The sequence below is a fragment of the Aristolochia californica genome, unplaced genomic scaffold (assembly GCF_029961685.1).
Source record: "Aristolochia californica isolate CCGP_79_NKW_82.1479 unplaced genomic scaffold, dmAriCali1.0.hap1 SCAF_14, whole genome shotgun sequence".
Classification (NCBI taxonomy): Eukaryota; Viridiplantae; Streptophyta; class Magnoliopsida; order Piperales; family Aristolochiaceae; genus Aristolochia; species Aristolochia californica.
Window position 1 is genome coordinate 1,456,096 of NW_027181815.1, and position 15,204 is coordinate 1,471,299.

The 15,204-nt window shown below is 43.9% G+C and overlaps 1 protein-coding gene across 1 annotated transcript; it reads left to right on the forward strand.

Annotated features, from left to right (window-relative positions):
- Positions 1-41: 41 nt before the first annotated feature.
- Positions 42-2,579, forward strand: LOC137950614 ((R)-mandelonitrile lyase-like). Its single transcript, XM_068797181.1, has 4 exons — positions 42-226; positions 322-981; positions 1,311-2,223; positions 2,315-2,579. The coding sequence occupies exons 1-4, from the start codon at positions 139-141 to the stop codon at positions 2,385-2,387; spliced, it is 1,734 nt and encodes a 577-aa protein (XP_068653282.1). The 5' UTR covers positions 42-138; the 3' UTR covers positions 2,388-2,579.
- The last annotated feature ends 12,625 nt before the right edge of the window (positions 2,580-15,204 follow it).

Genomic DNA, 15,204 nt, shown 5'->3' on the forward strand with positions numbered 1-15,204 from the left:
CTCTTAACTTTTCCCCTGCTTCTGTTTGTTCTTACCAGAAAGAAAGCTCTGCTTTTATCTTCTTCCCATTTCTGTTCCATCCACTAACTGCTTCTCACCCACAACAGAGCACCGCAGCGTGCTCTCTCCATCTCTCCTATGCCGAGATCAATGCCTCCATTTGGTCTCCTCTTCGCCGTCCACTTTCTCCTCCTCCCGATGTGGTGCTTTTCTCATTATCGTCGAGGTCCCATTTTCTTTCTTGACCTCATTCTTGGGTCGTTAATTCGTTTTCTACTTCTCTTATCTACTTCTCAATTCTTGTTCTCTTTTCTCTTGCAGAGCCTGCTTACTTCAAATTCGCGCACAATGCGACCGATATCCCCATGGAAGAGGAGTACGATTATATCGTTGTTGGGGGCGGTACGGCTGGATGTCCTCTGGCCGCGACCCTATCGGAAAAATTTAGCGTTCTGCTTCTTGAAAGAGGAGGCGTCGGAGAGAATCATCCCAATCTCATGACTCAGGGGGGGTTCCTTTCCACCTTGATGCAGACCGATAGGTACGAGTCTCCTGCTCAGGCCTTCATCTCCGACGACGGCGTCCCCAACGCCCGGGGCCGGGTGCTCGGCGGCAGCAGCGCCATCAACGCAGGGTTCTACAGCCGCGCGGAGGACGAATTTTTCAACAGCACCGACCCTATCGTATGGAACATGGAACTCGTTAACCAGTCTTACGAGTGGGTAGAGAAGGCAATCGTCTTCCGGCCTGCGCTCCGGCGTTGGCAGTCCGCAGTGAGGGACAGCTTGCTGGACGCCCATGTAACTCCTTACAACGGGTACATGGTGGAGCACAGGGTGGGTACCAAGATTGGCGGGTCTCTCTTTGATCGGGCGGGACGGAGGCACAGTGCTGCCGATCTGCTGAAATACGCCAAGAAGAGCAACATCAAAGTCGTCCTCCATGCCAGTGTTGAGAGGGTTCTTCTCGCAGAGGTGGCTGGTAACTCCCCCTTTCTTCAGGCATCATCTTTTAGGCATATTGAAAATCCAACGCTCTGGACTGGTGCTTTTCGTTTCTCTCTGCTTTATCTTCCTCTTAATGCTTACAATTTCCATCTTGGCGTAGCTCAGGTGTCTTACAGGGAAACCGAAACGGTTTAATTTTTCATGACCCAAAAGCCCTTCTTAAATGTAAAATATACTTATAATAACTTAAATAACTGAAGAAAATAAAGGTTTATTTTAGGGTATCCTAGTCTATATGTATTATCTGCAGTTTTGTTTGTTTAGTCTAAGTTCCTATTTACGGTTGAACTTGGACATGGCCAGTTGACCCGATGGGACGTACAGCTGGAACCACCGGCGGCGGTGGCGATGGGTCAACCCGGGGCGAGTTAAAACCAAGCGCGATCGGGGTGATATACAGGGATAAAAAGGGGCAGCTCCACCACGCAATGGTCCGGGAGAAGGGAGAGGTGATCCTTTCCGCCGGCGCTTTGGGAAGCCCGCAGCTGCTGTTGCTGAGTGGAGTGGGTCGCCGCTCTTATCTCTCCTCGCTGGGCATTCCCACTGCCTATGATTCCCCATTCGTCGGGCAGTTCCTCTACGATAACCCCCGCAGCAGCGTCTCCTTCCTCTCTCCAGTCCCACTGGAAGCAGCCCTCATCCAGGTAGTCGGTATCACCAATGACGGCACCTACATAGAAGCCGCGTCCAACCTCCTCCCGATGTTTCGGGCCTCCGGCTTCGGCTTCTTCCCACCCTCCTCCCCCATCTACCTCCACGTTGCGTCACTAATGGAGAAAGTAGTCGGGCCCCTCTCGTTCGGCGACCTCCGCCTCGTCTCCACCGACGTCCGCGACAACCCGGCCGTGAGGTTCAATTACTTCTCCCACCCGCTTGACCTCTCCCGCTGCATGGCCGGCGTAAGAAAGATAGGCGAAGTGCTGAAGAGCCGGTGCATGGACGAATTCAAGTTTCCGATGGGGAGAAGGGGCGAGAAATATTTCCGGTACGTGGGGCCCCCACCGCCGCCGGACTTGGCGAACGAAGCGGCGGTGGCAGACTTCTGCCAGCGGACGGTGACTACCATATGGCATTATCACGGCGGGTGCGTCGCCGGGAAGGTCGTCGACGGTGAGTTCCGGGTAATAGGTGTGGGTGCTCTCCGCGTGGTAGACGGCTCCACTTTCTCCGTCTCGCCGGGGACCAACCCGCAGGCCACACTTATGATGCTCGGCAGGTACGCTATCAGAGAAGCTTAGGGATTTTAATTTTCTAATCCGATAGTGGGAATTTTCAGGCCATTGTTGAGTTTTGTTTTAATGCGGTAGGTACGTCGGCCGGAGGTTGATTCGAAGAAAGAAGGCAAGCGACAGGAACAGCTTGTCACAACTGAGAATCTGAGAAAAAAGGCATGGTTAAGTATGTTTCAAACACAAAAATCAACGCTGGTTTGGTCTATTTTTTTTAGCTTTTGCCTGTTCGACTGTTCCAATTTCCCACTCCGTGTATGTAAATCAGTAAGGAATTCCACCTCAATTGTTGCTTCCCTTCCTCGTATCTGATTTTGGCTATCCGGATAGTCTATGAATTACTCTAAAAAGAATAAGAAAACGACTTCTTATTGACTCAAACCAGTGTGTTATAGCGTTAATAGGGCTGGTTTTGACCCAATTTTTAGGGTTTTGGTTCTATGTAAGATCATATTTTTATTAGTTTATTTTTAAAATTAATTAATTATAATAAAGAGGAGACTGGGAGGAAAATACGATGGTTCATATTGGTCGAATAAAATGATTAAAATTTTATTTAACTCGATACTTATTTTCTTACCAAAAATAATTCACTAAAAATAAGTAAAATCACTCTCAGTTTAGTTCGATGGAAAACAAACCAACCAACCAACCAAATTTATTTCAGTTTTCATGATCTAAGATCTCTCGGAATTCCTCGTTCAGTCGAGACTGAGACCCTAAGATGCTTCACCGATCCAGTAAAATGGAAGATCACAGCAGCAGAGGCAGCGAGTATCAAGTATGAAATACTCGTGGTAGCTTTAACTAGTTCTTTAATTTTCTTTGGGAAAAGGGACCCACTTAACGTCCTCAAACTGCCCTTCTAGCTTGTCCCCGTCGACCGGCTCTGGATGCGGCCTCCCCATCTCCCCCTCCCCCCGATGGTCCCACGCCGGCGTCCCGTTCTCGTAGGATGCAAACGTCAACCGCCGGAGCTCGGTTCCGTCCACCCTGCACACGAATATGTCGCCGAAGGGATTGAACTGCTGCGGCACCGCTATCGGCTCCGCTGACAGTCCCGCCATGTTCGACGTGAAAAGCATCCACGTGGAGTCAGCGTTGAACACCACGTGGTTGTTCCTCTCCCGATCCGCCTCCTCCGATCCCTCTGGCCCTGCCAGGGGCACCCTCCGGAGTTCCGTGCCGTCCGGCCGGATGAAGTAGATGCTGAAAACCTCCGGGTCCTCCTGTTTGTGACGGTTCGAAGAGAAGGCGATCCACTCCCCGCATGGCGACCAGCAGGGCATCGTGTCGATCCACGGGCCCTCCGTCAGTCGCCGAATCTTCCCGTTGAACTCTCCCTCCACTGCGTCCATGATGTAGAGGTTCTTGTGACCCGATCGGCCGGAGCGGAAGACCAGGGATTTGCCGTCCGGCGAGACAGACGGGAAGGCATTGTTGCCCGTTTCTACTTTTGTGAGGATCGTTATTTCTGATGGAATATCGACGCGGTGGTCCTCCAGGTCTGCCATGTTGAATTTGACGCGAGCCACCTGTACTGACGACCTTATGGGCTCAAAGATCATCCCTAACGAGGTATAGATTACTCCTTCCTCCGTCGGGCTCCACACGGTGGTGAACGCCATGCGATCTTTGAGGATCGTCCATCGCTTCGAACCATCAGCTTTCACGACGCGGATGCCGGAGTTACGCTCGAAACCGGTGTCGAAATCCGGGTTGAAAGCGATGAAGCGGCTGTCGGGTGAGAAGGAAGGGAAGTCGCCGTTGACGCGAATCAGTCTCAGATCATCCACCGGGGACTTGATCGGGTCGAGGTGTGGGATGGAGGAGTCACCTCGGAAGCGGTGGTAGCCCAGGAAACCAGACTCCGGCGAGAAAAACGGGTTGTAGTGGTGGATATCCGGGTTAATAGTCGCGGTCACTGGGAAGAAAGATTCAGTCTCAAGATCGAAGATCTCGACGTGGCGGAACTCAGTCTCCGGCCGCCGAGTCGAGAAGGCGAGCCACTTCTTGTTGTGAGATGCGACGGGGGTGAAGGCATGCACTCCGGGCGGTGTCACCCGGCGCACTTCCACTGGCCCGCCGAATTCTTCAAGGTTCTCCGGCAAGTCCACCCGAAAAATGCTCCACCACCCGTCTTCCGTCTTCCGATGAAAGAAAACGGTAGAGTCTCCGCTCCATGTCGGCCACCCACCCCGTTCGGCGATAACCGTCCGCCGCTCTGGGTCTGACTCGGGGAAGACAACGACATCGCTCGCGAGGTCAAAGTAATCCATGCCATGCCACTCTCGGAGCCCATAAGACGCAACAGCGACGAACTTCCCGGACTGGGACAATGCAGGACTGTAGTCCACGACCCCGTTCGGTGTCAGCCTCTTCGTGGAGTCCCGGGGCCCAACCGAGTAGACGGCGGTCCAGCTTCTGGGCGGCTTTTCCACGGGCTCATGGGCAGAGATGAGGTACAGGCGCCCGTTCTTGAGAACGGGACGATCAAGGAAGAAGCTCTCATCTATAGCTGGAAGCATCTCCGGTTCGGGACAGTTACGTCTGTTCACGTACACCAGAGGCACGCCGGCTGTCCTCTCCGAGATGTAAACGAGTGTTTCGTCCTCGTCGACGAACTGGCCATTGAAGTTGACGGATTTGCCGTCGGTGAGGCGTCGCTCCCCCCATTTCTTGTAGTCGCCGTCGAGCTTGGAGGGAAGCTCGACAGAGTAGACGTCAAAGCCGTAGTACGGTCGACCGATGGTAGAGAAAGCGACAGTACCTGTCAACTCCATTAATACAAGTGTTAAGTGCAGGACAGAATCAAGAGACAAGCAGTTTGGATCAAGAGATGAGTAGAACCGGAAGTGGCTGCAGCATTTTATAGTACAAAACAGCAAAAAAGATCGTCTACTGTATCGAATACTTCTATCCCTCATCTAGAAGGGAAAACTTGGTCAAAATACCGTGATACTTTATTAGAAAACTGAGAATTGATTATAAATTAAACTACCGTAGAGACGAGAGACTCGCGATATCTACTCTTTCTTCAGTGGGGTTGTGATTTTTAATTTCTTGTAGGCAGACAGAGACTTTTCCTCTTTCATTTGTCCATTGTGCTGCAAATTTCCGCTAGACGACGCCATTTTTAATTGACACACAATCATAGAAGAAGATTAAACGAGAAATTTGACTTCTAAGAAGAAGGAATTCTCGCCGGACGCAGAAATCTATTGAATTGCGGTTGTCACTCCTGTCAGCACCGAGCTCGAACGGAAAGAGATAAGGCTAATCGTCAGCCGCCGGAGGTGTTTTCTGGAAGAGTACCAAGTCCAGAGTCTAAAATGGCAGGTAGTAGATGATCTCTCAATTTGGTGGGTCGTTGACTATTGCATAAATAACTGACATGAGTTTGACTTTGATTGATTTGGACAATTTGGTTGGGCTGCTTGATCTTGATTTAAGTTCAGTTTCTGAGGTGATGAGAGATTTACGTAACGGAAGCCACCTTGTCCCCACATAGCAGGTTGAAAGATCAGGTCAAACATTCAAAGGGTGATCTCTCAAATTTCTATTTTATTTAATTTATCACCAAAATTCATCATTTATGACAAAAAAATTATTAATTAAGAGAAAAAATGATTTTATCTTTTATTTTCTTTTCTTTTCTTTTCTGGGTCTTCATGTTTGAATTTCAATCACCAAAAGAGTTTTTTTATTGAACAAAAAGAAGTTATTCAAACCTCTAGACCTCTTTAACAACTTTTGTCATATGAAAGAAACATCGACAACCACAGTGTTGTTGCTTGAGGACATATATTCCCACCGAATTGAAACAAAAATATTTTTTTTTGTTTTTATTCTTCTTGTAGGTTATGACTTTTGAGTACTAAGAGAGGTTTAGTGTCAAAATCCGCATCCCTCTTCAGTTGATAATGATAGCTATTATTAATGTAAATCTTCGTATAAAATTTTGTTCAAATTATGTATTTCTTTAACATTTCGGGGTACAACTAATCATATTTGTACGAATTGTCGGCCGATGGTAAAAAATAGCTATTTTCTAGTATAATTCATATTTTTAATTCAAGAAATATCTAGCTAAATATAACTAATCATAGAAATGCAACGAAGGTAGGATTTGATTTAAGTGATTGAACGGGACTAAAGATTTCTTTGACCAAGCTAGTAGGAGAACCCAAGTGGTTCCCTTATATTGACGAAGTCCAAGTAGTTTTTTACTATAAAGATTATTTCTAAGAGCAAATGGTACAATATAGTGCGGCGAGTAAGTGAAAGTGTAATACTTGCCCCACTCGGAGGTTGAGTTCAAGTGGATGAACTCGTTCGTTCATTCGCTTCCGAGTAAATTGGGTGAATCAGGATTCCCAACGTTCTCTCGCTCTTGGCCCTCACCTCCGTCGCCCTCTCTGCCTATTCTCTCCTATCTCGCTCTCGGAGATCTCTCTGCGTCTCCCTTTCGGTCATCTCTCTGCCCTCTCTTGGCGATTCCCTCTCGGACATCTCTCTGCGTGCCTTCTCTGCCCTCTTTCCCACATCTCCTTCTCTTGGTGATTCCCGAAGGCAAAGGTGGCGTCACTCCCTACGCTTTCGAGTGGACAAAACCAGACGACGTCAGCTTCTTGCCTCTCTTTCCCTCTGCTGCTCTCGTTTTCCTTCCTGGGGTATCTCTCTTTCCTCGTTTTGACTTCGCAAGGCTCCGTCCCTAGCTCGCGCATTTCGTGGGTGGGTTCTGGAAGAGTCGGCGCATTAAGGCCACTTTTGAAAATGCACAAAAAACCGTTTACATCGTTCTGTGAGCTAGGAGGGAAAACCGGAAAAGCCACTTTCGCCCCTTCGCTACTTTACCCCCCACCCCCACTTTGGAACCTCTTCCCATCTCTTTCTCTCGCCCGTATCTATCTTCCAGGAGCACTCTCTTAGACTATCTCGATTCGTAGGTATTAGGGTAAACTGTTCTTCCTAGAATTCGAATGTATGAGGCTAAATTGTTCTTCCTGGTTCGGAATTTGTTTCCTCCTGCCTCTCATTTTATTTTTCGTATAAGATTTGTTTCCCTTTCGGAGAGAGTACAAATGGGTATTTCCGTGCTTCGTTCTGTTCTACCAGGTGGAAGCTGATGGAAGCTGTCGAACTGGGACGAAGGACAAGGAGAGAACCAAACCACTGTTGTTACTATTTCGTTCGCTCTCAGACGAATGTGTGATTTGGTCGCGAAGGATAGATGGATTATCTACAATGGGTTCGTTTATGTTTTTCTTGCGGCGGTGAGATTTTTGCTCTGATTTTTACCAAATTATGGAGCATATATGATTCTTTGTGAAGTTTTATGGAGACGATGTAAAATTCTTTATTTCCGATATGAAAATATACATTCAGAATACGTTTACATATAAGGGAACGAATCCCGTTTAAAGTTACAGATCCGTTCTTGTCGGATCAAGACCAGTTAATCTCGGATCGTAAGACCCGTTAAGTTCGGATCTTCAACACTCCCCCTCAAGTTGGAATATATGTTAATGATACCCAACTTGCCGAGTAATGCCTCAAATTGGGACGAACTCAACGCCTTAGTAAATAAGTCTGCAGTTTGGTCGTTGGTTCGTATGTGGGCTGTCTTAATCATCCCTGCTTGAATCTTTTCACGAACTAAGTGACAATCGATTTCGATGTGCTTGGTTCGCTCATGGAAGACCGGATTTGAAGCGATGTGTAGAGCAGCTTGGTTGTCACAATACAACATGGCTGGTTGAGTATGTGTGATTTTCAAGTCTTTCAAAATATTTTTCAGCCAAGTAATTTCGCAACATGTAGCAGCCATGGAACGATACTGTGCCTCGGCAGTTGATCGAGCCACCGTTGTTTGCTTCTTTGTTTTCCACGAAATGGGTGATTGTCCAAGAAATATACAATACCCTGTTACTGACCTTCTTGTGTCCCTGCAACGAGCCCAATCTGCATCGCAAAATGCATTTAACTGGAGTGTACCTGTAGAGGATAATAGAATACCCTGCCCTGGAGTTTGTTTCAGGTATCGAAGAACTCTATGTGCTGCCTCAAGGTGTGGTGTACGTGGTTTTTCCATAAATTGGCTTAGAACATGGACAGCATAGACCATATCTGGCCTAGTGATGGTCAAGTAGATCAATCTTCCCACAAGGCGCCTGTATGATGAAGGATCATTTATGAGTTCACCATCGGATTGTGTAAGAGCCAAATTTTGCTCCATTGGGAACCTCGTAGGTTTTGCTCCTAAAAATCCAGCATCTTCTAATATTTCCAATGCATATTTCCTTTGGGAGAGGGTAATCCCCTTTGAAGACCTTGCTACTTCTATACCCAAGAAGTATTTGAGCTGACCAAGATCCTTAAGTTTGAACTACTTGGATAATAACTGTTTCACATCTTCAATATGTTGTAGATTGTTACCTGCCAAAATCACATCATCAACGTATACAAGTATTGCTGTAAAACTGCATTTGTGGGATTGGACGAATAAAGAATAATATGCCTTTGACTGATGAAACCCAGCAATCTTGAGGGCTGTGGAAAACTTCAAAAACCACTGTCTAGAAGCTTGTTTCAAGCCGTATAGGGACTTGTTAAGTTTGCACACTCGAGTCTCCCCCTTTCGTCCAAAACCAGGTGGTAGTGACATGTAGACATCTTCATCAAGATTACCGTGTAAGAACGCATTGTTAACATCGAGTTGGTGAAGATGTCATCCTTGAATAGCAGAAACACTGAGTAGGACACGGACAGTAACCAGCTTGGCAACTGGGGCGAACGTCTCTTGATAGTCAAGTCCTTCAATCTGGTTGTATCCTTTGGCGACTAGGCGAGCTTTGTAACGCTCAACGGTGCCATCAGATTTGAGCTTGACTTTGTATACCCATTTACATCCAATGGGTTTCTTGCCAGGTGGAAGAGATGTGAGTGTCCATGTCTGGTTAGCCTGGAGAGCTTGAATTTCATCATGCATTGCTTGACACCATTTAGGATCCTTCATGGCCTGTAAAAAACTAGTTGGTTCTTGTGTAATGGTTAATGAAGTGGTAAAAACTTTATGAGATGGGGATAACCGGGCATAAGAAAGAACGTGAGAGAGGTCATAAGGTGTACCTGAGGTGGTGACCACGTTGGAGGCAGAAGATTGTTCAGGTCGTGACGGTAGGGTCGCTTCCACATGAAAATCCTGAAGGAAACTAGGTCGCTTAATGGGCCTGGTAGAGGGGCGACGAGTAGGAGAAGGTACTTGGGGGGAAAAAGTATGATCAACATGGGAAATGTCAAGATTTGGTGACGGAGGAGGTGTGTCAGATAAAGGTATGTCTGGTAGAGGGTCATCATAAATAGTAGACATTATAGGAGGAGGAAACATGAAACCCTTATTTGCAGCGGAAAAATGTTTAAGAGGGAATTCATTTTCAAAGAAGGTAACATCTCGGGAGATAAATACTTTATTGAGTTGGAGATCATAAACCCTATATCCCTTTTGTCCATAAGGGTACCCAAGAAAAATGCAACGGATGGCACGTGCATCAAATTTGGATGGTTTGTGGGCGTGAGAAGAGGCAAAACATAAACATCCAAAAACTCGTAAATGAGAGTAAGTGGGGATAATGTGAAATAACTGTTCATAACGTGTTTTACCTTGCAAGACTGGGGTAGGTGTCCGATTTATGAGATAAGCAGCTGTTAAAATGGCATCTCCCCAAAATCTTTTAGGAAGGTGTGCTTGAAAAAGTAAGGCTCTAGCCATGTTAAGAAGGTGTCGATGTTTGCGTTCAGCTATCCCGTTTTGTTGTGGGGTGTGAACACAACTGGTTTGGTGGATAATGCCTTTGGACAAGTAGTAAGTGGCAAGAGTGAATTCAGGGCCATTATCACTACGCACAATTTTCACCTTGGAAGCAAATTGGGTTTCTACCATACTAATAAAATTAGTTAGGTGAGTTTGAGTTTCAGACTTGTGACGCATCAAATAAATCCATGTGCATCTAGTAAAGTCATCAACTATAGTAAGGAAATATCGAGCCCCAGAAATCGATGCAACATGGTAACCCCCCCAGATATCAACATGCAATTTTTCAAAAGATGATGTACTAGAAATTGTGCTCAAAGGAAATGACAATCTAGTTTGTTTAGCCAAGGGGCAAACTAGACAATTGTTTGAACTACAAGAATTTTTATGAAAAAATGGAAATGAGACAGATACTTGATGTGATGGATGTCCGAGACGTTGATGCCAAATACCAAATGGAGAATGTATGGAATAACATGATGATGGTTTTGGACGATCAAGGTAGTAGAGACCCTGCCGTTCAGTTCCCATCCCAATCACCTTCCCCGAGCGTAGGTCCTGTATAGCACAAAAATGGGTAAAGAACACGGTGATGCAAAGAGAATGATGAAGAAGTTTGCTGATAGAAATGAGGTTTAATTGGAAAATTGGGACACATAAAACATTGTGAAGAACCAAACTAGAAGAAAAAATGATTTGACCAACATGTGTGACATTAGCATGAGAACCATCTGGTAATTCCACTGTTTTGTTCGTAACAGCTCGCCAAGACGTAAGCAATGTATGACAGCAAACAATATGGTCAGTGGCACCACTATCTAGGATCCATGTGGCTTGCTTATTGGGAGAGGAAAAGTAAAGTGCTTTACCTGAAAGTTCGTCGTGAGTAGAGGAATTACCCACATGATTTGCCAATGATGGCTTGTTATGACTGAGCATTTGTAATATTTGTTGGCATTGTTCCTGAGTAAAAGGAAAGGAGTTGGATATGTTCTTCTTCTCTGTGGGCTTAGTGGATTCTGCAAACTTGAATCTTCGACAGAAATCAACGGTGTGACCCTTCAAATTGTAATAAGTGTATTTCAAATGTGCCCGACAATTTCCAGCATGGTGACCGTCTTTGTGACATTTTGTACAGGTGGAGGAGCCACCTTTCTTGAATGAATTTCTGACAGCGAAAGTTGCTGCCTCAGGTTGAATGATGCTCCGTTTATCAGATACATCTTTTTGTCGTTCATGTCTGAGTACTAGAGAATAAACCTTGCTAATCTTAGGCAAAGGGTCCATTGTCAATATTTGTCCACGTACGGTAGTAAAAGATTTACTTAATCCCATGAGAAACTTGATGATTTTCTGTGTTTCTCGATAGGATAGTTTCTCTTTCATAGAGCCACAACGACAGTGTGAGATAGGACAAATAGAATCTCTTTCATCCCACAATCCTTTGAGTTTTGTAAAATATGAGCTAACAGACATATTATTCTGTATGCAATCATGTATTTCATTCTCAATGTGAAATAATTGGACGCTGTTTACCTGAGAAAAGCGATCGCACAACTCATTCCAAACTGTTTGTGCTCCATCACAATAAAATACGCTTGCTGCAATATCTCTAGAGATTGAACTCAATAACCAAGTTTTGACAAGGTTATCACAACGAATCCACTGTTGTAATTCATTTTCGGTATTGTTGTCTGGTCGTTGAAGAGATCCATCAACAAACCCAAATTTGTTTTTGACTGTGAGGGCCATAGTCATGGAACGACGCCATGTGCTGTAATTATCCTCAGTGAGAAGTTGTGAGACGAGAACCAACCCAGGCTGATCTGAATGGTGAAGATACAGTGGGTGATTCAGATTAGTAAAGTTGGATGTCATACTAGTGATATCCTTTGTTAGAAGTTGGTGTGCGCAGACTGGGACTCTGGCTTCGGCTCAGGACTTCGAACTAGACTCCTTAGGTCCAAGTTAACTCGGTAGAAAACTGGTACGGCTCAGTATGTCGGCTCGGCTCGGCTCGGCTCAATATATCGGCTTAGATAATATTAGCTCGGCTCGGTATATCGGCTCGGCTCAGTATAGTGGCTCGGTTTGGCTCGGCTCGGCTCAAACTTTGGCTCGGACCATAAAGCGTTGATTTAATTCAACGCGTAAATATTTCTTTCTCGTCTCTGTCTCTGCCGACAGAGAGCGACGAAAATTAAACTGGCCGGAACGGAAGGCGGGATGGCGCAAAACGTCGGAGCACGGTTTGCGAGTGTCGTCTGCGGCAGAGGAAGGCCGGAAGGCGGTGGCGGGGACGGCGCAGTGGCCGGATCTGGGAGACCTTTGGTGGACAATAAAAGAACTCCTGTTGCGTCTTTTAACGATCGGCGCAGGTTTATCTCCGTCCGTCGAACGAGGATTCGGACCTCGACGGAAACGTCGCCGGAATCGGAAGCGGCAACGAGACAGACGGGAAGAAAAAAATAGAAAGAGCGATCTCAAGATCGTCGCTCTGATACCATGTAAAATTCTTTATTTCCGATATGAAAATATACATTCAGAATACGTTTACATATAAGGGAACGAATCCCGTTTAAAGTTACAGATCCGTTCTTGTCGGATCAAGACCAGTTAATCTCGGATCGTAAGACCCGTTAAGTTCGGATCTTTAACAGACGAGGAGAATTCTTTGTTAGCGAGTTCTCCCTGATTTAGTGGTTTGTAAGTGTAACTAGTCTCATTTCATATAGTTGTGCAGATGATGGTTGAAAACGGAGTTGGACGTGGAAAGAAGTTGTTGCAGGTTTAGATATGCCTATTCGGGCTATTCCTATGCAAGGATGCCAGATTTTGCAGTTTTTATGTCTGTGATTGATTTTAGTTACTTTAGCTATAGGAACTATCTAAAATCAAATGTCTGTTGTTGACAACCGGCAGTGCTTCTGCATGTGGTCTCCTAATGAGTTTTTCATGTGTTAGTGAAAGTTGCAGTTTATTATTACGTTGCATAGTTTAAGAGTGTGAATTTAAATATATTAAAAATAATAATTATATTAATTTTTTTATATTATAAAAATAAGTATTTGTGTAATTATTTTACTTTTTATATCTTTAATTAATAATTTAATATTATTTTGATATTACTAATAGACTAACTTTATATCATAAAATATCCTTTTTATATAACTAGTTTATATTTATATATTAAAAAATTATAATTTGATTGCAATTATAAAAGTAATTTTTTGTTTAATCATTATATTTAATATATTTTATTTATTTACTAATATTAATTTAATTTTCTAAAAATAAAAAATATCAAATTATTTTATTAATAAATAGTATCTCTACATTTTACACCGCACTTTCCATTGTGCACACTAACACAAAAAAATCCACACTTTTCATTGTGCACATTAACACAAACAAATATTTTACATTTTACTTTCCATTGTACACACTAATACAAACAAATATTTTACATTGCACTTTCCATTGTGTACATTAACACAAACAAATACTTTACATTGCAGTTTCTATTGTGCACATTAACACAAACAAGTGATTCACTTTCATGATACTTTCACCCACTTTCCCCAGCACTTACAAAGTGCGTTATCAGGGTGCGTTGTTTCTCCTTTTTGTTGCTTTCGTGTTGGTTATGTGTCTTGGGTCCTCTCTAATGTATTGTTACAGATTTTGGGATTGAAGCTTGAATGATTGAGGGAAAAAATGATTCTTCGTTTAATATTACATTAAATTATTGGTTAAGGTAGTAATAAGTTTATTACCTGTTTATGTATATGATCCATTTAGGTATATTATAAAAAATAATTTATTATTTACATTTTTCATTTTGGTCACTAATACAAAAAAAGTGTTTTTGATAATACACATTTACCACATTAACACCAACAACTAATTCATTTTTTATTTCATTTACGTTATGTAATTCACTTTTACTTTCACTTACATAAGGGTGCCTTCGAATCGAGCCGGCTCTCGAGCCGCTCGAGTTCGGCTCGGTTCAAAACGTTATATTTCGAGCTCGAGCCGAGCTCGAACTCATAAATGGGCTCATTTACATTAACAAGTCGAGCTCGAGCAGAGCCCGGTTTGGCTCGTTGGCTCGCGAGCCGACTCGTTAATATAACGAGTGATTTGGGGATTGGGAGACCTCTCTTTGTTTCGGGAAACCTCTCTTAGTTTCGCCTGTGAAACCCATACCTCACTCTGCCATTTCCATGCCGTTTCAGCATGATTTCTTGTGGAAATCGTTGTCCGTCGGCAGGTATTCAGGGGAAATGGGGGATTTGGTCTTCAAATCCCTCGTTCTCCCTCTCTCTCTTCGATTCCTCGATTTCTTCCTCTACGATTTCTATCTCTTCTTCCTCTGCGATTTCTTTCTCTTCTTCCTCTTCGATTTCTTCATCCAAAGTTTTTCCTCGCCGTCGAGACGAAATCGACGGTTCAACGGAAGGAGGTAAGATTTTTATTTAATCTTTCTGTTTTTTTTCGTCGCCGAGCTAACCTAAAAAATCTCTAACTCTCGCTTCGTTTCTCAGCAGTGCTCCTTCATTCTTGGAAAATCTTGTTGGATATCCGAATGGCAAACATTCTGTTTCTGTAAGTAAATGTACTTTTCCTTAGCTCTGTTTTTTTTTTTTTTTTGCAAATATTTGCAGCTGACAGTTCGAAGTACACTCGGGAAGAAATCATTGGAAGAAAACTGGTATGAATTTTATTTCATGATTTTGAGTGTTGATACTGTTTGATTTTTTGAAACGGTGAGTTATTGATTTAATGGTAGAAGGTAATGCACTGTCACAACGTACTGGGAAGATCATTTTATACAGATTGTATAAGGTTGACCTATTTTATTCTCTTAATTTTTTTTATTTTTTTTTATTTTTTGCTTGAGTGTGCCATCAATTGCATCCTAGCTGGCTGAGAGCCAAGAAACTTCGTACTGAGTTATGACATTCAAGAAGGAAAGGAAGGGTGGGGGAGAAAAATCCCCCACCTTGTCATTTATTATGTTTTTGTATATCTCAAAATGACTTACTAAGCTCAAGTGCTATAATGTTTGAAAATAGTTGGTTATCAATGATTTTTTTTGCTCAAATTCCACTGTTCTTCATAAATGAAGTTATTATTCTAGACTTTCAAA